The sequence below is a fragment of the Megascapheus bottae genome, chromosome 18 (genome assembly GCF_031878675.1).
Source record: "Megascapheus bottae isolate mThoBot1 chromosome 18, mThoBot2.hap1, whole genome shotgun sequence".
Classification (NCBI taxonomy): Eukaryota; Metazoa; Chordata; class Mammalia; order Rodentia; family Geomyidae; genus Megascapheus; species Megascapheus bottae.
In genome coordinates, this window is record NC_143526.1 from 19,431,473 (window position 1) to 19,457,641 (window position 26,169).

At 36.1% G+C, this 26,169-nt stretch overlaps 1 protein-coding gene across 7 annotated transcripts in view; it reads left to right on the forward strand.

Annotated features, from left to right (window-relative positions):
• Tasp1 (taspase 1) overlaps window positions 1–26,169 on the forward strand; it is a 207,608-nt gene that overhangs the window by 80,137 nt on the left and 101,302 nt on the right. For 6 of the 7 annotated variants that reach the window (XM_090351979.1, XM_090351978.1, XM_090351980.1 and 3 more), the window contains 2 exons: window positions 19,215–19,334; window positions 22,940–23,018. In XM_090351979.1, the coding sequence (XP_090208105.1) occupies window positions 19,215–19,334; window positions 22,940–23,018 (199 nt within the window). The remainder of the gene's footprint in view (window positions 1–19,214; window positions 19,335–22,939; window positions 23,019–26,169) is intronic. The other variant, XR_016538586.1, reaches the window with a different exon arrangement.

Sequence of the window (26,169 nt, forward strand, 5' to 3'; positions counted from 1 at the left end):
ATGGGGTCTTTTATTATTCCAGGAGCATGGGAGGTTTTTCCATTTCCTCAGTTCTGCTTTCAGTTCCTTTTTCAGGATTTTAAAGTTTTCATCAAAAAGCTCCTTTACATTCTTAGTTAATTCCTAGGTACTTTATTTTCTATGAGACTATTGCAAAAGGAGTTGCTTTCCTGATTGTTGCCTTGCGTTGTTGGCATAAAGAAAGGTGGTTGATTTTTGAGGATTGTGGTACTGAGGAATCAAACTCAGGCTTTTTGCATGCTAGGCGAGCACTCTACCACTAGGCTATGCTCCCGGCCGAGTTTGTTTACTATGGTGGCTTTTGATATTGAGTTCTAATTTTATTCCTTTGTGGTCTGACAGCATGCAGGGAATAATTTCATTATTTCTGAATTTGGCACAGATTTGCTTTGTGGCCTAAAATATCTGTTTTGGAGAGTGCTACTGAGAATGTATATTCTGATGTTGCTAAGTGAATTATTCTATAGATATCAGTCAAGTCTAATTGGTCTATGCAGTTCTTTAGTTTTGAGTTCTGAATTTTTGCTGGGTTGATCTATCCAGAGTTGATAGTGATGTGTTAAAGTCACCAACAATGTGTTTGGATCTATGTGTGTTTTTAAGATAAGTAGTATTGCTCTAGCATTTGGTGTATAGATTTTTAGAATTATATCTTGGGTAGGAGAGATACATTTATTAGTATATAATACATTTCTTTGTCTCTTCTCACTAATTTGAATTAAAAGTCTATTAATATTGCAGCTCTTGACGCTTTATGGGGGCTGTTTGATAGATTTTATCTCAGCTATTCACTTTCTGAATGTTTGTTTTTATGGGCAAGGTGTGTCTCTTGAAGATAGTACATGGATCTTGCTTTTTGGTCCAACTAATCAGTTGATATAGACTTAATAAGTGGAGAGTTAAGTCCATTCAAATTAGAGATTATCTGGTAGTTCCTGCCATGTTATCCAACTTCTTAGGGGCTGTGTGTCATCATTTCTTACTTTATTTATGTGGTTCTCTTATAAGGGGCCTTTTTTTAAATTGTGTACTTGTATTACTTGTATACTTCCTTGTTCCAGCAATGACTTCTGAGTTTACCAAGGTATATAACCTTAAATGATATAAAAGATATAAGCTGAGCTGGGCTCCTGTGGCTCACACCTATAAATCCTAGCTACTTAGGAGGCTGAGATCTGAGGAGAACAGTTCACCAGCCTGGGCACAAAAGTCCATGAAGCTCATCCCCATAACCACCAGAAAACCGGAAGTGGCACTGTACTAGCCTTGACTTGAAGGGCTCAGGAACAGCGCCCAGGCCCTAAGTTCAAGCCTGAGGACCTAGCCCCCCTCCCTCCCCAAAATGATATAAGCTGGTGTGGAGGTTGGGGGATCTGTGCAGACTATACACCATTTAGCACAGAAAAGCCACTGTCTTAATTTGGAGCTGCCTACAGTGAAAGAGGAAAGGATAGCTTCTGCTCCATATCCTAGCCACCTAGTCCTGTAGATTCTGAGCCCATGAGTCACAACACCTAGTGACTCCTTAGGACTAGCAGAGTTGAAGAGGGTCAAGACAGCTTTGCCCCCCATACTTTGGGCTCTCAGGGTAGGTCCTCCTTGTAAAAACTGATAAAATATGTAGTCTCTCACACACTGATACAGTGGTGCTTATTCAGCTTAATAATTCACCATTGTATTTCCATACAAAATGGAGTTTGTCCAAGCTCCCATGATTCTCTCATTAAGGGATTCTTTTTTTGCATGGATCCTAAAACTGACTGACATTAGATTCATCTGTCATTTTGAAACTGCAGCTTCTAAGAGACTCTTCTAAAAACCAACACAGAAAGATTTTTTTCCCTAAATACATAGGCTATGAAATGTACCTATGTGCTAATTGTTTAAACAAATGAGAAATCTAGAAGAACTTACAATTACATAAATGAATTCAGTTCACTTCACAGCCAGTTTACTTTCCACTGTGTAGATGACAGTTCCTCATTGCAGTTGTAATTCCTCATTCCTATTGCTTAAGGATCTGTCTCCAGATCATTTTTGTCATCCATGGGTAAAGTCTCACTTAGTGACCACTTCTCTCATCTCAGGCACCATGATCTTGAACATTCTGTCTACCTGAGCACTTTACCACTAGGCCAAACTCCTGGCCCTTCAATCATTTCTCCATCATTACTAGTGTGTGATAATTGATTTTTTTCTCTTCAGTGGAGTATGAGTTCCACCTGGAGAACAGTTTTAGCTTGACTTTATGACCCTCTTGAAAACTTGCTATTGTGTACTTTTTATTATATTTATCCCAGAACAATCCTTTTTCCTCACCAGATACATTCTATATTCAAATTTTCCAAAAATCTGTTGAACTTCCTTTATTATTATTTTTTCCAGAGCTGAGGGCCGAACTCAGGGCCTTGCACTTGCCAGGCAAGGGCTCGTCCACTGAGCTAGATCCCCAACCCCTGTTGAACTTCTTTTTTCAGAGTTTTTTTTTTCTGTCTTTTCTCTTCATGTAATAGCTATAATTAATAATGGATTATCAGCTTTTTGTTTAGATCCTGAAATGTTAATCTAAGTTCTACTATAAATGACAGCTCAGATGACATGTAGACCACCTGTGTTTTTCTCTTCTACTTAGCACATACAGTAAATATTATAATATAATAAATACTTGTTCAATTATCTATTTTACACATTTGCTATGTTGGGTTTGGGACATATTATTATTTTGTCATGTTTGTATTGGAAGCAAGAGTATTTTTAAAACATTTTCACAGAAAAGGATAGAACTGGTTCCATTTTCACCCAGTTAATATTACTAATCTAAAAGTCTAAAAATAATAACTAATTCTTCAAAAGAGAAAAATGTGATATTTCTTGTTATCATTTAAATGCTTCAAATATACACTATTGTAAAGTCATGCTTAAGTTTTTGGTAATAAACTTATATATAGGTATGAAACAGGAAAGTTTTGTTATCTGCAAGTATCTAGAAACTATTATTATTTTTTTAGTATTATAGACATTGAAGGTAATATATAATAAATCAATGAGAGAAACAAATGCCAATATGGAGTATGTTAGAAACAGACACCATCTTGACTGACCAATCTAAAAAATGTGAGTCAGAAAGTGCCCACAAGGGGGCATACTCATCTATAGAAACTCCATCAAGTGATTTTTCTTGTTATACAGGTAAAACATGCTTGTTTCACAAAGGTACATCTAGACCATGTATCTTTTCCAAGGCCATGAGAATTCCTCCCTATTTTCTAGCACATGGTTATTTTCGATGTTTGATTTTCCCATAAGCAATAGTGATACAGTAGAATGGAAATGTACATTTTCTCACAAACACTCAAGTTTGATTATCAGCACCTAGACACAACTCACAAGTTTATGAATGGGTTTTTAATTTTTTTTTTTTATAAAAAAAATGTTGAGAGGGGGCCGGGAGTTTGGCCTAGTGGTTAAAGTGCTTGCCTAGCATGCATGAAGACCCGGGTTCGATTCCTCGGTACCACATACATAGAAAAAAGCCGGAAGTGGTGCTGAGGCTCAAGTGGTAGAGCTCTAGCCTTGAGAAAGTCCAAGGACAGTACTCAGACCCTGAGCTCAAGCCCAGGACTGGCAAAAAAAAAAAAAAAGTGTTGAGAGCATTTTTATTTTTTTAAACAGTCACCTGTTCAGAGAAGACGTGTTAGAAATGTGTAAAAGGTTTTCAATTATTAGCCTAAGGGAAGCCAGCTGTTTCTTCTTTTTCTTTTTTTTATTTAGGACAGTTTTTTTAATAATTTATTAACATTGATTTTTACATCATATTTCAAATGACAAGTTTAACAAACAAGTGTTCAAGAAGGGAATCTATATACAATCGCTGGGACTTAGGTTTTAGAACTTAATCCAAATTAGGCTAAGGGTTTGTATGTCATAGAAACATACTAATTTATGAAATAAAACATTATGTCTATAGAGTCATAGGTTTTTATGTCTATATGTTATTTTTTTGTTTTTTATTTTACATTTCTTTTTATTGGCATTTATTTCACACAAAAATCTTTAAGAGTATTTTATGAAATAAAAACAACCACAAAAACAAAGAAAAAGAATGTCTGATTCTAAATGAAAACATATATTTATATAATAAATTGAATTGAATTATTTTCTATTGTGAAACCATCTATTATTGATTTGATTCTATATATTTTGTGACATGCCTTCTAATCTTTTAATTTAGTTTCATTTGCATGTTCATAAGTAAACATATTCTCAAGTTTTCATTTTTAAATCAAAGTTACAGTAGATCATAAGACAAATTGGAAAGCATTCCAATTTTTCAATTTTTATTCTAAGTTAAGAATCATTGTAAATACAACAGAATTTTAGCTCTTACAAGAATTATCTCAATTTCTTTTTTATATATATTTTTTATTGTAGTTAATAGAAGGGTTACATGATATTTGCCAGATAGATGGTGCATCAATTCCCATACATTGATACCCTTTCACATGTCTTGGTCCCCATTTCCCTCCCCCCCACTCCCACCCCTCATCTTGTTTTGGTTATTCAAATAACCAAATACAAATATATCCGATATATAACCAAGGGACAGCAAAAGAAATGAGAGATAACATAGTACCTTAAGAACAACAATCATTCATTATATGGCTTATGTTTCTATATCCTAGAGATCCTTTCATTTAGCATCATACTATATGGCCTTTTGTATCAAGGTTTTGCTCTATTGCAAATCTCTGCTAGGAGAGCCCAAGGTTTCTACTGATTATGACAAATGAGGGAAACCATTGAGCCTAAGTTCCTTTGAGTCTGGCTTACTTCATTTAATATGATCTTTCCTAAGTCTTTCCATTTCCTAACAAATGGGGCAATGTCATTTTTTCTGACAGTGGCATAGAATTCCATTGTGTACAAATACTACATCTTGTTGATCACTCATCAACTGAGGGACATCTAGGTTGGTTCTATATCTTTGCTATGGTAAATAGTGCTACAATGAACATTGTTGTGCTGGTGGATTTAGTATGTCCTTGTTTCTGGATGATTGGGTAAATGCCAAGTAGTGGAATTGCTGGGTCATGGGGGAGCTCTATGTTTAGTCTTTTGAGGAACTGCCATACTTCTTTCCATAGTGGTTGAACAAGTTTGCACTCCCACCAACACTGTAGTAGTGATCCTTCCTGGCCACATCCCCTCCAGCATCTGCTGTTATTAGTTTTCTTGATCCTGGCCATTCTAACTGGAGTAAGGAGTTGTTTTGATTTGCATTTCTTTTATGACCAGAGATGTTGAGCATTTCTTCATGTGTCTGTAGGCCATTTTTGTTTCTTCTTCAGAGAAGAATCTCTTTAAGTCTTTGGTCCATCTTTTAATGGGATGGTTGTTACTTTGGAGATTAGTTTTGGATTGATTCAATTTTGTGAGCTGTTGATATATTTTAGATATGAGGCCTTTGTCCGTTGTATGGTTGGTGAAGATTTTCTCCACTCTGTAGGCTTCCTAATTAGTTTACTAGCTATGTCCTTTGCCATACAAAAGCTCTGCAGTTTAATGCAGTCCCACTTATCCAGCCTTTCTCTGATTTGTTGTGATTCTTGGTCCTTATTAAGAAAGTTTCGACCTGTGCCAAGGAGGCCTAGTGTATCTCCTATTAATGAGGCAACAATCAGGAAAGCAACTCCTTTTGCAATAGCCTCAAAGAAAATAAAGTACTTAGGAATTACCTTAACTAAGAATGTAAAGGACCTTTTTGATGAAGACTTTAAAATCCTGAAAAAGGAAATTAAAGCAGAACTGAGCAAATGGAAAAACCTCCCAGGCTCCTGGATTGGAAGAATCAATATCGTGAAAATGACAATCTTGCCAAGGGCTATCTACAAATTCAATGCAATACCCATCAATATCCCAATGTCATTCTTTAAAGAAATAGAGGAGGCAATCCAAAATTTCATATGGAATAATAAAAGATCCCGTATAGCAAAAACACTTCTTAGCAGAAAGAACAGCGCAGGAGGAATTTCAATACCAAACTTTAGACTCTATTACAGAGCTATAATTCTCAAAACAGCTTGGTACTGGCACAAGAACAGGCCTGAAGATCAATGGAATAGAACTGAGGACCCAGATACTAAACCATAGACCTATGGCCACCTAATCTTTGACAAGGGAGCCAAAAAAATAGAATGGAAGAAAGACAATCTCTTCAACAAGTGGCGCTGGCAGAACTGGTTAAGCACCTCCAGAAAACTAAAGTTGGATCCTTCTTTGTCACCCTGCACTAGAATTAACTCCAAATGGATCAAAGACCTGGAGATAAAAGCTGACACACTGAAAACTTTACAAGAAGGAATAGGAGATACACTAGGCCTTGTTGGCACATGTCCATATAGTTATGTTTATACTTCTATTACCATGTCCATTTCTTCTTTTTCTTTTTGCTGATCTAGGGGCTTGAACTCAGGTGCTGGATGCTATCCTTGAGCTTTTTTGCTCAAGGCTACCACTCTACCACTTAAGGCACAGTTCTGCTTCTGAGTTTTGGTCTTTCCTGCCAATCTGGCTTCAAGTTATGATCCTCAGATCTCAGCCTACTGAATAGCTAGGATTACAGGTGTGACCAACAATGCTTAGGTAGGAAGTTATTTTTATTGCCCTCAGGGATGAGAAATTCACCAGCAAATCATCTTGAGACCCACATAGAATTTGCATGCTGTTTTCATTAGAAGTTATGCAATTCCTGAATTTTTTTTAAAGCTTCATATAAATCTGGGTGCTGTTGGCTCATGCCTAAAATCCTAGCTGCTCAGTAGGCTGAGATCTGAGGATTGCAATTCAAAGTCAGTCCAGGCAGTAAAGTTCATAAGATTCTCATTTCCTATTAATTACCAAGAAAAGACAAAATTAGAGCTGTGGAACAAGTGGTAGAGTGTAGCCGTGAGTAAAAAAAAGCTCAAGGACAGTACCTAGGCTCTGAGTTTAAGTCCCAGATCTGGCACACACACATAAAAACCCAAACAGTATACATCAGATTTGGAGAATAATAAAACATTTAGGTCCTACTTTTTATAAATTTGGCTCAGTAGTTTCAAATAAGTAAAGGAAATGATTCCATTTGATGAAAACTAAATCAGTAAGACTATCAATGATGGCAACAAGAATGAACTGGATAAAGAAGCTACTGTGCCCCCCCCCCCCAAGAATTTCTTCTGGCAGGGTTCATGGAAAGGGAGGAATTTAAGCTGGAGAGACAAGATGAAAGTCTTAGGTTCAGAGGCCTGCAAATGGATGGGCTTGGTTGCACTGCAGGATTTCTGCAGGAAAGACTTAATTAAGAGGAAAAGACTAAGACTTACTGGCAGTATATGATCTATTTTCAGGTGTTAAAAAACAAAATATATAACACATAAAACTGCACTTTGGTCTTCAAACTCAACTCTGATTTTTTGTAAATATCAATGAAAAAATGTCCGTTGAGAAAATTAAACAGTCCACAGAAGTTAGACAAGTTAAATTCTCCATAGAGAAATTAAGTCAACAGCTAGAATGCCGTCTAACCATCTTGCTACTTTTATTGCTTAGGAATAAGTAAGAAGTATGTTTTGAAATCTGTATGAACGGGACCTATCCTGGTGGTTATTTGTATCAATACAGGCTTTTGAGTATTAGGTATTTCTGAGTTTAATTTGAATGAAATTAGGGTTTTTTAAAAGTAAACATTGTTTATGTCCTAAAGTATACTTAACTCCTTGTCTGTTACTTCAGTTTTTTGATTTATTTGCTTTCCAGTAAGATTCCTCCCCTCTTTTTTTTTGAGATCGAGTCTTATTATTAAGCCAAAGCTGGTTTTGAACTCAAGGTTTTCATTTCTCAACCTCTTGAGTATTGATATTATAGTCATGAATCACCATGATTGGCTCTAGTAAGATTTAATCTATTGAGGCACAAAAATGAGAATGAATCTATGGGCATTTTTGCTTCCAAATTTGCTTCCAAATATGCTTATCTTTATTGATTCATTAAATATTTATGATTTTGAATGGCGATTCACAATTCTGTGTGTATGGCCCAAGGCCAAATAGAAAAGTATTTTAAAACCTCATGACAAATAAAGCATCTTTTTAATATGCTATCAAGTCAGTATCAAATATTCTTTTATATGGAGAGGGCTCAATTCAAATTAGGTTAAGTGACCCATCCTACTTGTCAAGGTGTTTCATTGGTTGGAAAAAAATCGAGATTGTTGTTACCATCTAGTCCTTTATCTGTTATTCCCCACTGCTTTAAGACATAGTTCAAAGGCCAGTGGAGCTCTGGCATTTAAAAGAAAAAGTGTAATTTTATCCAGGAAAGGAAAATGTATGCCCTACAATGAAAGAAACACCAGAGGTCCAGACCATGACCAGGTGTTCTGGAAAGAGCTAAATTGGACAACTAAATTGAAAAAGTTTGTCTGTTCTTATAAAGAGAATTTGCTGCTGTCTATTTAATTAGCTTGTTTATTTATGAGTTTAAAGATCGAGGTAGGTAATGAATTTACATCCTATTACTGAATATGTTGGTAGCTTGATTGTGCTGTGTCATGAAGTAGTATGATACACATGTCTCTATAAATTAAAATTCCAGACAAACTTGATTCCCTCCTTTCATATTCCATGTATTTCCCAGGTGGTGATGACTTACTATAGTGGAAAAAACATATTTAAAGTTAAAATTGCTTATTACTTATTATAGCCTTAGGATATTAGGAAAATTTGGGGTTTAAGAAAACAGAATTCCCAAGACATGTGAAAGGGTATCAATGTACGTGAATTAATGCACCTTCTATCTGGCAAATATCATGTAACCCTTTTACTAATTACAATAAAAAATGCAAAAAAACCAAAAAAAAACAAATAAAAATTTCATTTTCTACATATAAAAAAAAAAGAAAGCAGAATTAGTCAGAAATTAGAAGAGTATGGTCCACTGCAAAATAACCTTAGTTGATAGAGGGCAGTAAACAAATATTACCAAATAATGCACTGAATATAGAATGTATGGCCAAGATCAAGCATAATTTCTTTGTAGATAAAGAACTGTAATGTTTAATGGTTAGAGCCATAGAAATTTGTTTATCAAAAGGCACACAACACTTTCTGACATAAAGAACACACTTATATTGTGAGAAATGAACCTGTATTTCTGTTTTCTTATTATGTAGACAAGCCCAGGATTTCATAGCAGGAAAATAGCTTCAGGTAGGCTAAGTTTAGATCATGCATACCAATTGAGCAAGATGCTGTTTTAGAGGGCATGATTTTAGAGATGCAGATTTCATAATATTTGTTATTTTTTTTCTGGTACATGAAGGGAAAGATTTTAGAATAAGTTAATGTGATGTTGGAGCTGGGAAAACATCATATTATAGGAGTTAAAAGACATAAAAATCCCCTGTATGTTTGTAAATGATTCAGGAAAACTTGTTTGGCATTATCTAAGGTTGCAGGATTTGAGAATGTTTGGTATTTAATATTGTGTGTGTGTGTGTTGGCGATGACACTGAGTGTGGATAGGACATTTGTATACGACAGGAAAGGAAGCAGAGATGTCAGCTTTCTCCAGTGTCACTGGAGAGATCTCAGGTAAGCATGAGGGGAGTAGACATGAAGGCTTTCGCTGAGATTGCACTGATAATCAAGAACACTGTATCTGTAAAATTTAACTAATTTATTCTACAAGATCTTATCAGAACCAGCATTACCTTTTTAATTTCTTTACATAATATTTATTATCTTCATTTTTTCTTGATATTTCATTAATTTTTATTTTATCTTTATTCTCTCCTCTAGAAATTGTTTTCCCTTCTTTAATTAGGCATTAAGCTTATTAATTATTTTTCTTTTTCAGTATTGGCACTGGGGGTGATGGGCAGCATAAATTTTCCTGAAAGCACTGTTTTTAAATGCTTTTCAAGTGTGTATATTTGTGCAAATGTATTTTTTTTTTCAGTTATGGGGCTTGGACTCTGGGCTTGGGCGCTATCCCTGAGCTCTTCAGCTCAAGGCCCCACCCCTGAGCCACTGCTCTACTTCCTGTTTTCTAGTGATTAGTTTGAGATAAGAGTCTTACTTCTTTGAACTGAGATCCTCAGATTTCAGTCTCCTGAGTAGCTAGGATTACAGGGGTGAGCCACTGTGCCCAATGCAAATGTATTTCTTTTAGCATATTTCCATACATGCATTGAATGTACTTTGGTTATATTTACCCCACTGTTACATTTTCTGACCTTCCTTTTCCATAATTTTCATTGAGTTTCATTATTCCTTTATCATGCATACATAAAATTTGCTTCTAAGCACTATTTTTAATGGATTCCACAAGTTTGGAGATACTATCATTATTTTGTTTCAACTTAGATTCTTGTTTACTATCATCAGTTCTGGAAAAGTTGAGCCATTTTGTCTTTAAATATTTTCCCTCCTTTATTATGCCAATACTCCCTAGTTAGACATAGGTTTGACTTCCTATCACCCATTCCTCCTCTGATCTCTTTCATATTTCCTATCTCTTTTCCTTTGGGGTTATAATTACAGATTAATAGAAACAGAAAGCAAAATTGGTTTGTGAGCTGACATTTTGAAGCCTTGATTATATAGGTTATGTTAATACAGTATATATTTTTTTACTTTTTGTTTTATTTTTATTTTTAATTTTTTGGTTTTTGCCAGTCCTGTGGCTTGAACTCAGGGCCAGAGTGCTGTCCTTGGGCTTTCTCAAGGCTAGATAGAGCTCTATCATTTGAGCTTGCTAGGCAAGCACTCTACCACTAGACCAAACTCCCAGCCCTTTGTTTTATTTTTAAAGACAATTTCCATACAGTAAAGTACACATATGAATTTTTATCAATGAATTTTATATCAATGAATTTATATCAATGAATTTTTATACATGTATATAATCAAGTGGCCCATACTCTGTCAAATATATAATGTTCCTTTTATTCCAGAAAGTTTCCTATGTCCCTTCATACTTAATATTCCTCCACCATTAAAATATTTCCTTAACTTTTTTTCTCCACAGAGTAATTTTTCCTGTTCTACAAATGTCACATAAATGGAAATACATGGGCCGGGAGTTTAGCCTAATGGTAGAGTGCTTGCCTAGCATGCACGAAGACCCGGGTTTGATTCCTCGGTACCAAATGCAAAGAAAAAAGCCGGAAGTGGTGCTGAGGCTCAAGTGGTAGAGCTCTAGCCTTGAAAAATCCTAAGGATGTGCTCAGCCCTGAGCTCAAGCTCAGGACTGGCAATAAATAAATAAATAAAAATAAATAAATAAATAAATAAATAAATAAATAAATAAATAAATAAATAAATAAATGAAAATACATGTTGGTCTTATTTTACATCTGGCTTTTTTTTTCTTTTACTCAGCAGGTGTCTGAAACATTATCAATATTGTTACATATTGTTAATTCTTTTTAACTACTGAGCCTTCCTTCTTGTTGGCAATAATGATTTACTCATTCCTTTCTGACGGATATTTGAACTGTTTCTATCTTTTCTTTTTCTTTTTTTCAGCCATAGGGCCTGAACTTAGAACCTAGATTCTGTTCCTGAGCAATTTTGCTTAAGGCTAGAGCTCTAGAGCTTTCTCTTCCACTTTGAGCCCAAGTACCACTTCCAGTTGCCTGGTGGTTAATTAGAGATAAGAGTCTTGGAGACTTTGCTGTTGTGTGCTGTCTGGGAGTCTCTTATCTCAACCCCTGCTGTAGCCAGGATTACAGGCATGTGCCTCTGGCTTTGCCTGCTTCTCACTTTTTACTTTTGCTGTGAACTTCCATGAACAAGTCATTTTGAGATATATCTGCATACATATACGCACACACAAACACACACATATATACATATCTATCTATCATATCTATCAATTTCCTTTGTTGGATCATAGCTAGTTTTATATTTCAGGTAGACTTTTCTAATGTTGATTTAGAATTAGATAACTGACATTAACATTTGTATTAGACAAATAGGAAGTCATATTGCATATATTTATCATTGAATTTTTAAACTGCTTTCTAAAGTGTTTGATACGTATTCTATAAGCATGTTAATTTATCCTAGGATGAATGTAATTTAATGATCTCGTTATTGTCTCCCTAAGGAAAGTGCCAGAATTATTTTTAAATTCCTTGACTTTTTTCAACTCTGTTATATCTTAGGTTTATTTACTTCAATCAGTTGTTAATATAATTGACAAGACACATGATAATTTATCAAGCAGCACAAGTGTAAGGTTGAAATGATTTAAAGCTGCATAAAATTTTTGTGGTGATTTATATTATTTATGTTGTGATCTTTTACTAATCTCACTGGACATGCACTGAGGCTCTGAAATTGTTTCATTTTGAAGACAAAAATCACCAATTCTTTATTTGAAAGATTGTTTTAAAAAACAGGATTGAACCCATTCTCTTTTCAACTTTTAATATTGTAAACCTGAGAACAGTGGATAGACATTTACCACTTGGAAAACATTGTTCATGGACATCTTTGATTGTTTGTAATTGTTCCTGTGGAACTTCCTTTTTTCCTTTTTCTTTTTTTCCAGTCCTAGGTCTTGAAGTGAGAGCCTGGTCACTGTCTTTGAGGCTCGCTACCAGTTGAGACATAGTACCACTTCTGGCTTTTTTTGTGTATGTTGTATTGAGGAATTGAACCCAGGGATTTATGCATGCTAGGCAAGAGCTCTACAACTAGGCCACACTCCTGGTACCGTCCTGTGGAACAGTATATAAATATATAAATATATAGCAGAAGTTAGATATAAATATATAGCAGAAGTTAGAATTTTAATAATATGCAATCCTATCTACCTTCAACATAATATAAACATTTCTAACTTTGTGTTGAACAATTTAAGATATGAATACAGATTTTTTTATGTCATATGAATTTTATTCTTTAAAGGTTGGAATGTCTGTGGTGCTGCAATGACATATCTTTTTGCTTTTTTTTTTTTTTTTCCTAAGTATGTGGTACTGAGGAACCGAACCGGGGTCTTTGTGCATATTAGGCAAGCAAGCACTCTACCACTAGGCCAAACTCCTGGCTCATGTTTTCCCTGCCTTGAACTCAGGGCCTTGTGCTTGCTAGGCTTTAGCTGTACTGCTTGACCCATACCTCCAGCCTTTTTTTACTTTAGCTTGTTTTTCAGATATGGTATTGAACTTTTGTCCCAGCTAGGCAAGGATTATGAATCCTTTTTACCTCTGCCTCCTGAATGGCTGCTGAGATGAAGATCTTGCCGACTTTTTGCCTGGGGCTGGCCTTGAAGCACTATCCTCCCAGTCTTTACCTCCCTGAGTAGCTGGGATGTCAGGAATGAGCCATGGTACCTGACCAAAGCACACCTGTTAAATAACCATAACAACAGAAACAACAAATGATTGTTTAAGAATAGACATGTGGCTAGCATGGTGGCTTGCTCTTGTAATTCTAGATTCTCAGGCTGAGATCTTAGGATCACAGTTCGGAGCCAGCCCTGGCACAAAAATTGGTGAGATTCTTATCTCCAATTAATCTCCAGGGAGGGCTGGGAGGGGCCCTGTGGCTTAACATGGTAGAGCATAGGCAGTAGCCTTGAGCTGAAGAGCTCAGGGACAACGCCCAGGCCCAGAGTTCAAGCCCAATGACAGAAAAAAAAAAAATAGATATGATAGATCCATTAAATTGTTGGGTGCTGCTCATACCTATAATCCTAACTATTAAGGATCTCAGGGCAAAGCCAGCCTAGCAAGAAAGTTCATGTGACTCTTTAGTGGGGTTGTGGCTCAACGGGTAGAGTGCTAGCCTTGGGGGAAAAAAACTCAGGGATAGTGCCCAGTCTCTGAGTTCATCCCGAGCACTGGCACAGAAAATGAAAACAATAGACAAGTTGCTCATGGTTTAAAGAATCATTGTTTGTAGTTTTAGTCAGCAAAGGATGATTTCTTTGGTGCTGCGAATCGAGCCTTGGGCTTTATGTATGTTGACCTTATGTTCTGTCACTAAACTAGCATTCCTAGCCCCAGAGGAAAAGCTCATGGAATATTTCTATGTCCTTTGAGTATTTTCAGACTAAAAGATGGAAAAGCTTTAGGGTGGCATTGTTGTGCTATCATACAAAGTAAAAGTAATTTCCTTTTTCTATTAGATGTTTAGAAGCCTATACTAGTTTACTAGTTATAATGCTTTTTTTTTTTTTGGCAGTTGTGGGGCTTATACTCTGGACCTGGGTGCTGTCCCTGAGCTATTCAACTCAAGCTACCATCCTACCCTTTGAGCCTCAGCCCCACTTCTGGTTTTATAGTGGTTAATTGGAGATAAGAGTCTCACATTCTCCGTGCTGGCTTTGAACCAAGATCCTCAGATCTCAGCCTCCTGAGTAGCTAGGATTATAGGGATGAGCCACCAGGCCCAGCTCTTCTTTCCCTCCCTCTGTCCCTCCCTCCCTTCCTTCCTCCCTTCCTCCATTCCTTCCTTCCTTCCTTCTTTCCCTGAGCATTTGTGCTTAAGCCTAGCAGTTTACCACTCTGAGCTAGAGTTCCACTTCCAGTGTTTTGGTGGTTAACCGGAGATAAATGACTCATAGACTTTCCTGAAGTAGCTGGCTTGAAACTGAGATTCTCAGATCTCAGTCTCTTGAGTAGCTAGGAACACCTACCTTTTATAGCTGTGAACCTCCAGCACCTGGTTGATTTATTCCTTTGAAAGTAGCTTACATATATTATTATTATTAGGCATAGCCTGTTTGGAACAGAAGCCATATAAAATTGACTATTAGGTGTTTAGTTACATTGAAAAAATTTTGTTTTCCATATTTGTACATATATGTACAATTTCAAATAAATATGCTTATTCTTAAGGAAGCTATAGTTTATACATTTGCTTTTTAGTCAGAGTTTTATCTTAGAGATATTATGAATAACATGTTTTAGTTAAGGACAATAGGTACATGTGTATCTATACCATGAGTACACTTTTAAGTATTTATGGAGTGCAAGAATGTAATAGTAACAGTCATTGTGCAATTTTTAACCTGAGATTTCATTCCTGTTCAAATGAACTCTGTAAAATTGTTATGACATAAATACTAATGTTTGTCTTTCACTCAATTTATCTACACTTCATAAAAATGCTTAACTATTACTTCATCATCCTTAAATTTGCCTTGCAGTGTGTGGAGTCTATGAACTAATTCTTGAATATTTATGAAGTAATTCTGATTTTTGCAGGTGTTGTAGACCCTTAAGAATTTATACCTTAGTTTGAAACAGAGTTCTCTATTTTCTATATGATTTTTTTTAAATTTGAAACTGTGTTAGAGTAAATCCATCAGTGTCTAATCCACTTATGTTGACATTCGTTTTGCCGCTTTTTAATTTTTTTAACAGTAGTTTAGGTAGACATAAATGTCACACCACAACATCTTGATCAAAATGCTATGGGAATTACTTTGCTGATAACATATGTGTATTATTATATAGATATTATATATCCCTTCCATTGTAGGGCAGGTTTCTACCAAGAATCTTAAATCTCTGCCCTGGATGAATCACAGGCAGTAAAGCCTCAATGCAAAGTAGAACAACAGGTGCCAGGATCCTGAAGTGGATGCTCTTACACTGATGCAGGGGTGGCTGATTCTGTTTTGTGGAATGCTTGAATAAGACCAGTAGTTTTGTTGTACCCGAATCCCTAGAACCCCGAAAAGACCACCAGAGGCCACAGTCAAAGCTAAAAAGCAGGGGTCGTTTTATTTACGAGTCTAGACTCAGGCCTCTGCGTACCAGCAGCCGGCAATGCTGAAAAGGCCCTGAGCAAGAACTTTACACTGCTTCTATAGGAAAAGTACAATTACCTGATTGGCTATTTAACTCAAACCACTGGTCGAATCAGAGCTCAGGTGTCTAACCACTGAGCACCAAGCTGTTACCACCTGGGGTTCAAGTACATGGGCCCTAAACAAGGGGGAAGGGTGTCATTCCCAAAACATGGAACAATCTTGGCACAACAGTTTCAGTTTTTTTTTTAAAAAGAACCAATTAGAATATTTTTAAATAAGTGGATATTAGGGGCTGTTAACCTAGTAGAGGAATTGCTTTACATCCATGAGGCCTTGAATTCTGTCTTTAGCAAAAAAAGCCTTAGTGTCCGAAGTAATACATACATTAGTAATATTAATTTTATCATCCTACAGTGTGTCCTGATATTAAAATATTGTATGTTGTAAATGTACAGTATATATATAAATAAATTTATATGAAAACATGATTTTTCTAATTTGTTGATTAAAGAAAATGACCTTCAGAGGTCCATGGATGCAATAGGCAACGTATAATTTGATTATTCATCAGAAGCAATTGTCTTTGTCAAGATAAAGTTAATGATTTTACATTCCACTCTACCTGGGCTTGGGAAAAAGGTAAAAATTTCCCAGGACTTTATATCAAAGAATAGAATGGAAAAAGTACTGGTATATATCCTCAGTAAAATCAGGATATTTCCCCCAAATAATCCTTTTTTGAAAAAAATAGCATCCTTTTTTATTGAGAAAAATTACTTTATTTGTATGGGAGTTTTTTTGTTTTAAAAAAATAATCAAACACATGCAGCCAAGGCACTGGTATGGTTTACTCCTTTAATACTAGCTACTCAGTAGGCTGAGACCTGGAGGATCTTGGTTCAAAGTTAACCTGGGCAGAAAAAAAATCTATGAGACTCCATTTCTTTTTTGTCACAGTTTTGGGGCTTGAACTCAGGGATGGGATGTGGTCCCTAAGCTTTTTCACTCAAGGCTGTTCTCAACCATTTGAGCCACAGCTCTACTTCGGACTTTTAGGTGGTTAATTGGAGATTAAAAAAATCTCAGTGACTTTTCTTGCCTAGGCAGGCTTGGAAACAGGATTCTCAGATTTCAGCCTTTTAGGCAGAGAGCGTGACCTAGTGGTAGAGTGCTTGCCTAGCATGCATGAAGTCCTGGGTTCAATTCTTCAATATCACATACACAGAAAAAGCTGGAAGTGGTGCTGTGGCTCAACTAGTATAGTGCTAGCCTTGAGAAAGTTGAAGGACAGTGCTCAGGCTCTGAGCTCAAGCCCCAGGATGGGTGAAAAAAAAAAGAAAAAAAATCAGATTTCAGCTCCCTCAGTAGTTAGGATTCAAGTCTTGGAGTGCCTAGTCTTTTTGTTGTTGTTGTTGTTTGCACTAAGGAACTAAGGATTAGATTCAGGGATTTATGCTTGCTAGGCAAGTCCTTTGCTACTTGAGCCATACTTCTAGCCCTTTTTGCTTTTGTTTTCCAGATAGTGCTTCTCACTTTTGCCTGGGGCAGGCTTGGACCTTGATCCTCCTACTTCTGCTCTTGAGTAGCTGGGATTACAGGCACATGCCAGGTGTGGTTGTTCTTTGTACAACCCTTTACTTTGATTCTTAATTTTACTTACCAGAAAAGGTACATTGCTTTATCCAACATGAACAAATAATAAACTGGTTATTGTTAAGGTTTTGTCAGCCTCAGAGTTACATAAAATCACTTTTGAAAAAAGGAAGTAGAAGACTGGTTCTGAAAGAGGAGAGGCAAAGCCTGTGCATTTATTTACTCATTAACTTGTTTTGGAGCCATGAATATATACATGTCATCTTAATTATCAGTATGCTCAGAATATCTGCTTATGCAAAGTGATACACAGTGCAGAGCCCATTACTCAGGGAACTGATAGTCAGGATAGGAACTGCCCTTGAACGTTAGGCTTTTGCCATGAATAGAGCAATGATGTTCTGGTATATGACCCAGATATGATCCCTTGGTGAGAGATCCCCCAGGTGTAGATAAAAAAGAAGTTAGGAATACAGCACTCCTTTCAGCCGGTTAATTTTTTAAAAAAATCCAAGTTAGTACTGTTTCAGTATATTTAAAAGGTGTTAGAATTTAGAGCAAGATATGTATAAGTATAGATGTAATTACCTTCTCCCAATAAACTTAATATAAAAGTTCTTATGACCTATTTGATCTCTGATTTTTTTCAACTGGTTTTAAGGAGAAGTCTTGTTTGCATTCTGTTTCTAATATTTAAAAACTCCCTTCAGCATTCCTCAGTTGAGATGGCCCCAAGAGCTCATAGTTCTGGGGCCATACCAAGAAGACAATCACTTCCCTTAGTTCAAATGAAATTTTTTCTCAGTAGTATGAGTATTAAGCTACAGTGGAGGGGGAAGCTACTATTTTTAAATGTGGGATTGTGTCTGATTTTTCCATACAGCATGGAGTGGGAGTAAGGCTGAGGCCTAGGCTTCTAAGGCATGGCTTGAAAACCACTTGTTTGAGCCTATGAACTGTCATGACTATTATTAACCCAAAGAACTACACTAATCCTTTTTAATTATAAGGAAATATTGTCAGTGAACATTTTTCCCTCCTCTTAACTTTGATTTTCATCCACTAGTTTGTCTGCTTGGCTTATGTGAGTCAGAAACCTTTATGGTAAGAGACAGCTTCCCATATTTATAGTCACAAATATGAAGTATCTTAATACATAAGACCTGATACAAGATACATAGGCCTTTCAGGACATACAGCTTTCAATTGTATAGTTGGCAAGCTTATTACATATACAGCAGAGAAAGGAACATCCTATAAAGTGACTCACAAAATGATAATGTGGTAATCTACAAGATTGTAAATTACAATCTCTTCACTTATTCTGCTGAATGTATTTCTCACTGAAGATGATATATAGGATATGGTTTAAAAAATACTAACAGCATTTTTGGCTAATTTATGCCACAGGTATTTTCCTTTATACTTTTCCAATCATAAACAATTCTTGTGATTAAGGAGGTAGAGCAGTAATGTAACTTGTATGAAACTTACTTTTTTCTTTTAAGAGGCATGTTAATCTTACTAGATGAAAAGAAGAAAATATTATTAGAGAATAGCAATGGTTCATCCTATGTTCAGGATTTTCCTAGGGAAATTCTGTTTTGCCTTATATAGGACTTAAATGCCAACTTGAGAACAGAACACTTTAAGATATTGTTCAGTGTTGCATTTCAAGATACTCTCGGCTGTTATGTTATAGTTGTATTGAAAAGTCTTGTACTGTCATTTTCAATTGTCTTAGACCAAGCCTGAAAAACATTCATGGCCCCTTTTCTCTATAGGAAAATGATGCAGGCACTTTGGACACAGTGGGTGCTGTAGTTGTGGACCATGAAGGGAACGTTGCTGCTGCTGTCTCCAGTGGAGGCTTAGCCTTAAAACATCCAGGGAGAGTGGGACAGGTAAGTAGTGGTAGGTTTTTTTGTTGTTGTTGTTTGTTTTTGTGGTTATGGAACTTGAACTCTGGGCCTGGGTATTGTCCCTGAGCTCTTCAACTCAAGGCTACCGCCCTACCCCTTGAGCCTCAGCACCACTTCTGTTTTTCTGGTGGTTAATTGGAGATAAGAGTCTCACAGACTTTAGTGCCCAGGCTGGCTTTGAACTGCTAGACTCAGATCTCAGCTTCCTGAGTAGCCAAGATTACAGGCATAAGCGACCAGTTCCGCTTAGTAGTAGTAGATTTTAATTTGCTACTTGCATTTTAATTGGTTTAAGTTAGTTATATAGGGGTGGTGTTAATATGGGAAGTTGTGCCACTGAATTGTGGATTTTTAAATGAGCATTTATTTTGAAATTAAGTATGGCGTTTTCTATTTTAGCTCATCAGTTTAAAATTATTTACAGATACTTTTTCCATGGGGTGGGGGAGAATGATTGTGTGTGTGTGTGTGTGTGTGTGTGTGTGTGTGTGTGTATGTGTATAGTGGGGTTAGTGGGGAGTAGCTAGGATTACAGGCATGAGCCACCTTGCCCAGCTGAGTGTAACTTTTTTTTATAATTCAGTTTTATTGTAGAGGGGTTACAGTTATCTACGTAAGGTAGTGAATACATTTTTTCTTAAATATTGTTCCCTCCTCATTTTTTCTCCCACTTTTCCTCTCCCTACCCCTTGCCAACTTGTCAAGTTCATATCCAACATATTGTCTTCTGAATATTGCTCACTTGCTTGGGCAAGGTAGTTAGCCAAGGCTTGAAACATTGAATGATTCATGGAAGTTCCCCAATGATGTTCCCTGATTTGCCCTTTAAGTGGTCAAGACAATCATAGTCTTGTGTCAGGGGAAGCAAAAGAGAAGAGAGAATTCATGAAGGATAATTATTTAACATATTTAACATTTGAACTCATTATAAAAGTCCATTTTCTGGGCATGGTGATTTTCCTTATTATAAATCCCTGTGTATTTGTCAAGTCTGGAATAGGAAAATCAGGCCTGGTATATCAGATTTAGATGCTCTGGTAGAGAAGGAGAGAGAAAAGCCAGGAGAGTTGCCTTCATTACATTATAATCCCCATGACTTTTTCACTGTTTTCAGTTTGTTTTGGTTAGCAAAATAGCAACAGTAGTTCTGGACTGTGTTAGTAAGATACAATATCTAACAGTCTTGAGGTGCTTCTGCCATCACACATGGGACTGTCCTGGAAAAAAAGCATTTCAGTAAAATTTATGTGTTGATTTGTTCCATTTATAGAACTTGTAGTATTGAAAAATCAGGAAAAGGCATGGAGAATATATGTACACACATATATAGTATATATATGTATATATATGTGTGTATATATACATTTACATAAATGTTTAAATAAAGGGTGTGGAGGAGAAAAGTCAAAGTATTTACAGGAGAGTGCACTTTCTTACTTAGATTGTATTACTGAATAAAGAAGATATAATAAACATACAAAGATGAAATACCTGTTAAGAGGTAAAAAACAGTTTTTGTCAATCAGAAAAAAAAGCATTTGCTATGTGCAGCAGGTGCAGTAAGTCAAGTTGACCCTATGACAATGCCTTAGATATTTTTTATTATCCTCATTTTATAAAAAGGAAACAACAGGCCAGAGAAGGTTTAAGAAATATCATTTGTGTAAGCTTTTACTACTAGATAATTCCTTTAATAACATTTTACTGCCCAAAGAGAGAAGCTTTTAAGAATTATTTTAAAAACCTGCTTAAAGTTGCTCTTGTTTCCCCCAAAGATGTGGCTAAGAGAGATAAGCTCTGATTCTTCATTTAATCTTACCTGTGTCTCTCGTTCTAACCAATTTCAGAAGATTAAGAAGGAAGACAAATGTAGGTCATGAAAGGCAATGTCATTAAAGGAAGACAGAGTACACAAATGATAAACATCAATGTTCTTCCTAGGAAAAGGACTTTCTCTGGCCTTATATGATATGTCCTATGGCTTTGGTGTGTGTGTATGTGCGTGCGTGCATGCGTGTGTGTGTGTGTGTGTGTGTGTGTTCTTGATCAAGATAATTGTAGGGAATGATAGACAAATGCCCAGAGTTCCACAGAGTACCAGCTGATGATTTATCATCTAAGTCTACCAGTTTTAGTGTTGAGTCACTTCTGAAGGGCTTTCAGTTTCTACCATTACCAGCAGTATTAGGGCATAAAAATAAGGTATATGTTACAGGATAGTCTTTTCTTTTTGGAAATACTGAAAATTAAACTCAGGCCTAAACTTGCAAGTCAGGATCTCTTCTACTTGAGTCATGTCACCCTAGGTTTTTAATTTTTTACTTTATCAGATTGAGTCTCTTTGTTTAGCCTGGTCTGTCTTCCATTTTATCTTCATCTTCTTCAAAGCTAGTACCACAGGTGTGCACCATCATACTTGTCCTTCCCTCCCTTCTTCCCTCCCTCCCTCTTTCTTTCTCTTTCTCTCTTTTCTTTTCTGTCCCCTCCCCTCCCCCTTTCCTCCTTCTTTTCCAGTTTCTCATTTTTAGTAACCAAGTGGTAATGAACTCTTGCTTATTCCATTCCCTGTTTCTCTATGACAGTTAGCTAAGGGTTTTTCAAACTGCTTCTAATTTAGGAGTGGTGAAGTTACTAGTTCTGCTCCCCTTCTCTCCATGACAAAAACTCATAGTGAATAGAGACATTCTTAATATGATTATTGGAAACAAAATAGGCATGATGGTTGTAGTGGTTTCAGACACACAAATCTACTCCACCACTAATAAAATAATTTGCTTGAAGAGACCTTTTCCCTCCCATTTCATCTGGTACAATCTAGCACAGTGGCAAATATATACTGGGTCTATTGGTACAGAGCCCTTAGCCATTCCTGTTGTGTTAGGCTCAGGGAGGCAAGGAAAAGGCCTCCTGAAGCAAGGTTTTCTAGAGGTGGTCATAAGCACTTACTTGCATCCCAGTACTCCCAGGCTTCTACCAGAACAGAATGAGAATCTTTAGAAACCGGGGTTCTTACTAGATGGTTTCGTAAGAAATTCAACACACATCTACTTGATTTCAAGTAGGCAAAAAAGCAACTAACAGATACATTACAAAAAGGAAGAGATTTTTTTCAAGGAAAGAAAGAAAGAGCTGGGCACTTGCTATGTGGGTCAGGCCTGTAATTCTAGCTACTCAGAAAGCTGAGATCTGAGGATCTCCAATCAACCATCAGAAAATTGGAAGTGGTGCTGTGGCTCAAGTGGTAGAGTGTTAGCCTTGAGCTCAGGAATAGTACCCAGGCCTAGAGTTCAATACCCAATATTGCAGCTAGGAAGAATAAGTTATGTGTTCTACACAATGGAGTAAATACTGATTTTCTCAAAGAAGAAAGCAATGTCAAGAGTGTTGGAACCATTGTTTGAGTAATTCTTACACAACTTCTGATATTATCATCTCGTTGCTATACATCATTAGTAAATCTGGCTTTATTAAATGGATATGACAGTTGTCTTTTATTAAAAGTTGAGAATTTTTTTCTGAGAGTATTTAGATCATAATTATATATACTATTTCTGCAGCAGTATGTATACCTAATTTCTTTTTCTTAGGCTGCTCTTTATGGATGTGGATGCTGGGCTGAAAATACTGGAGCTCATAATCCCTACTCTACAGCTGTGAGTACCTCAGGTATTTGCTGCTTTCATAACAATTTTTCATAACTGTAACTCTGCCAGCCATTGAATGATTAAAAGCAATATTTTTAAGGGAATACAAAGCAAATGCTAATTGCTGCATATACAAGAACATTGATGCATATAAAAGATCTTTAGAATTTGAGAAGTTTTAAAGATTGTTTAGTACCATAGTGTAAATATTTTGAGATGCTTATTTATCTTTTGGATATGTATGTTTTTCTCAAATGACCTGTGGTAGTGTCAAATTTAGATTACAAAAGTTGTAAGCTTCAAAGTATTAAAAAATTAATAGATAATCTTTTCTGTAAAATGTTGACAAAATCATATAAGATATATTTCAAAATGTGTCATTATGATTTCAAGTCCTAAAATTATATTTACTTATTGAAATAAAATGTAAAAAATAAAATGTAAACCTTTTTGTATCTGTATTAGTAATGTCATTATCATTTAGAGAGTGAGTTTGTGTATGAGAGAAAGAGAGCGAGGTATTTAATAAGAGGAATGTTTGCTCATTTCCAGAATTTTATAATGCTTCTACCTAATATGCTTGAAGTATTTTTTCTTTGTGTTACAATACTGCTGATGATATTTATCATTGGTTTATCCCTTTACCATATTATCCTGTAAGTTATACTTTTATTCCTTTCTCCCTAATATCTTTAAACTTTATTAATTTTTTACCATATTGGTTCCTTCTCCATCCATATTGGTTCCTTCATCATCCAGTTCAGCAGCCTACCTCTGCTTACTGCTAACTAATTCTGTGATCTTTTATGAAGGTGTGGTCTATATCATAGAACTTAGTATTTAATTTGGACTGTCTTTCTCTAACACTTTGCATCTTAGCCTTCTTCAAAGATTCCACTTCCTGTATCCTCCCATTGATTTCAACCTCAGGTTTGGGCCTCTGATAGAATCTCTTTATCTCCCTGTGTGTTTTCTCTTGGTGATTTAGTGTTCTCATGATTTCAACTGTTCTCTTGGGATATCAGCTACGTCTGTGTTTACTCCGGACTTCTCTCTTGAAGTCCAGACATGTTTCTTTTGGACTTGCCCATAGAGGCATCACATACATACATCAGCTTCTTCATTTCTGCCCTGTGGCCACCTTTCCCAGTGCTTTTCAGGCTCTTTTATTGCCCCTTACTATCCTACCCTTTTCTTTTGTTTGAAATCTTGGCACCATTGTCATAGTTATCTACTCATCCTATCCTGTTATTCCAGACCTGTGTTTCTTTGCATGCCAATGGTGGCTGCCATCTGACTTAGCTCCTTTTCTGACTTGAGTATAGAAATATAATTGTGAACCACTGGCCTTTGAGATGAAATGTAAATATGAATTAATGTTCACTTGAAACGATTGTAACAATTGACAAGACATTGTCTTTTACTTTTTTATAAAGATAAAATCTAATAATGGGTTAAATTTTAATTTAATATTGATGACACATAGCATCATGGTATATAATATTTCTGAATTAGCCTGTGCACATAAGTAAGTATAGTTCTGTTTCTATGGAAAATTTATAGTATGTAAACAAAGAAAAGTCTCAAAAAGGTAATTCTTTTTGTTGTTGTGGTAGTAGTCGTGGTACTCAATGGTTGCAAGGGAGGTACTCCACCATTTAAACCATGCCTCCAGCCCTCATGTTTATTTCATCTCCTCCCCCCCAAATCTGACATGCTGTTATTTTAAGGTATTTATCTCATGTTTAGATGTTAGGAACTTAGTTCTATTTTAAGCTGAGAGACTACCTGCCCATGTCACTTTAAAAATGAAATTCAGTTTCCTTTGGATTGTCTGTTTCTAGCCCAATATAGTTTAATGATTAAAAAAAAGAAAAACGTTGGACTAGAAATAAATTGCAGAATCTTCATTCTATTGAATAGAATGCAGTGGGCTACTAAAGCAAAAATTGTGAAATTAAATGTTTTCCCTCTTTTTATATACATAGTCTTTTCGCCAATCTGCATCATTTGTCTCAAGTTCATGACACTGAGTAGCCTTTGAACTTGAATAATCAACTTGTCATGTTGCAGCTGTCCCCTGTTAAAGATGAGCCACCATGACCTGAGGAAGATGAGGGTCTCCAGTTCATCTTATGTGTAGGATTTGTGTGTTTGTTGCACTCTGGTTTCTTCTGGGACTGTTAATAGAACTACATGCAGAGTTAGGCAACTAAGTTATAAGAAAGGTAGAACACAGAATTTTGCAATTGTTTCTCCAAAATAAAGAAGACTTGTGCCTTGGGATATTGCAGAAAACCCAGAGACTTGGCCTACATTTTTGGGTTTATGTATCTTAGAAGGTGATAATTGAAAAGCAGAGAGAAGATGGTTAGTTATGGTCAGCATAGGGCTTTCCTGAGGCCAGACAGGCAATTTGGTCATTAGCCTAAGGGATAAACTCCAGCATCTTGTTCTCATCACTGAATGAGAAGAAATGAGTAAGGGGTAGAGTGGCAGGAGCTGATTTTGTAAACTCTTGACAAAATGTACTGGCATCATGGGAATTTGCCTAGCTAGCTAGGGAGCAGAATAAACACCTTGTTTCTTATTCAGACTCATAGGACCTGGGCAGTGGGTCATCTGTACAAAAGGAATAATATCTATTAATATCCATCATTGCCGCGTGAATGGAAAGACACATATGGAAGGCAGTTAATATACTTATTGGTCCAGTGTAGAGGCTTAATATTTTGTGTGTCCTATTGAATCTAAGTCACTTTTATAGAATATGCTGATTTTGTTTTTTATACTACCAATGAAAAGGAAGGTACTGCCAAACTGTTTTCTCATTACTTAACGAATGGTTATTATTTTATAAGAAATGGAGATATTGTTCTAGTGAGACGTAGTTAGTTGCTTCACTGATAATAAGCTCATCCTTTATTGCTGATTCCATGCCTTTGTATATGTAAAATCTCTACATTTGAATCCTGTATCATACTGCAACCCTTCAAACACAGTCTAAACATCTGTAAACTCTACTGTAGTTCTATCATGCATATAACCAAAAAGGACAACAATACAGAGAGTTTGCATCCAGACACAATGGCACTTCATTGCCACCACAGCTTATAAGATAGCAGTAGGAGAACACCATCATCCTAATGTACTCTTTGATTTCAGAAACTTTT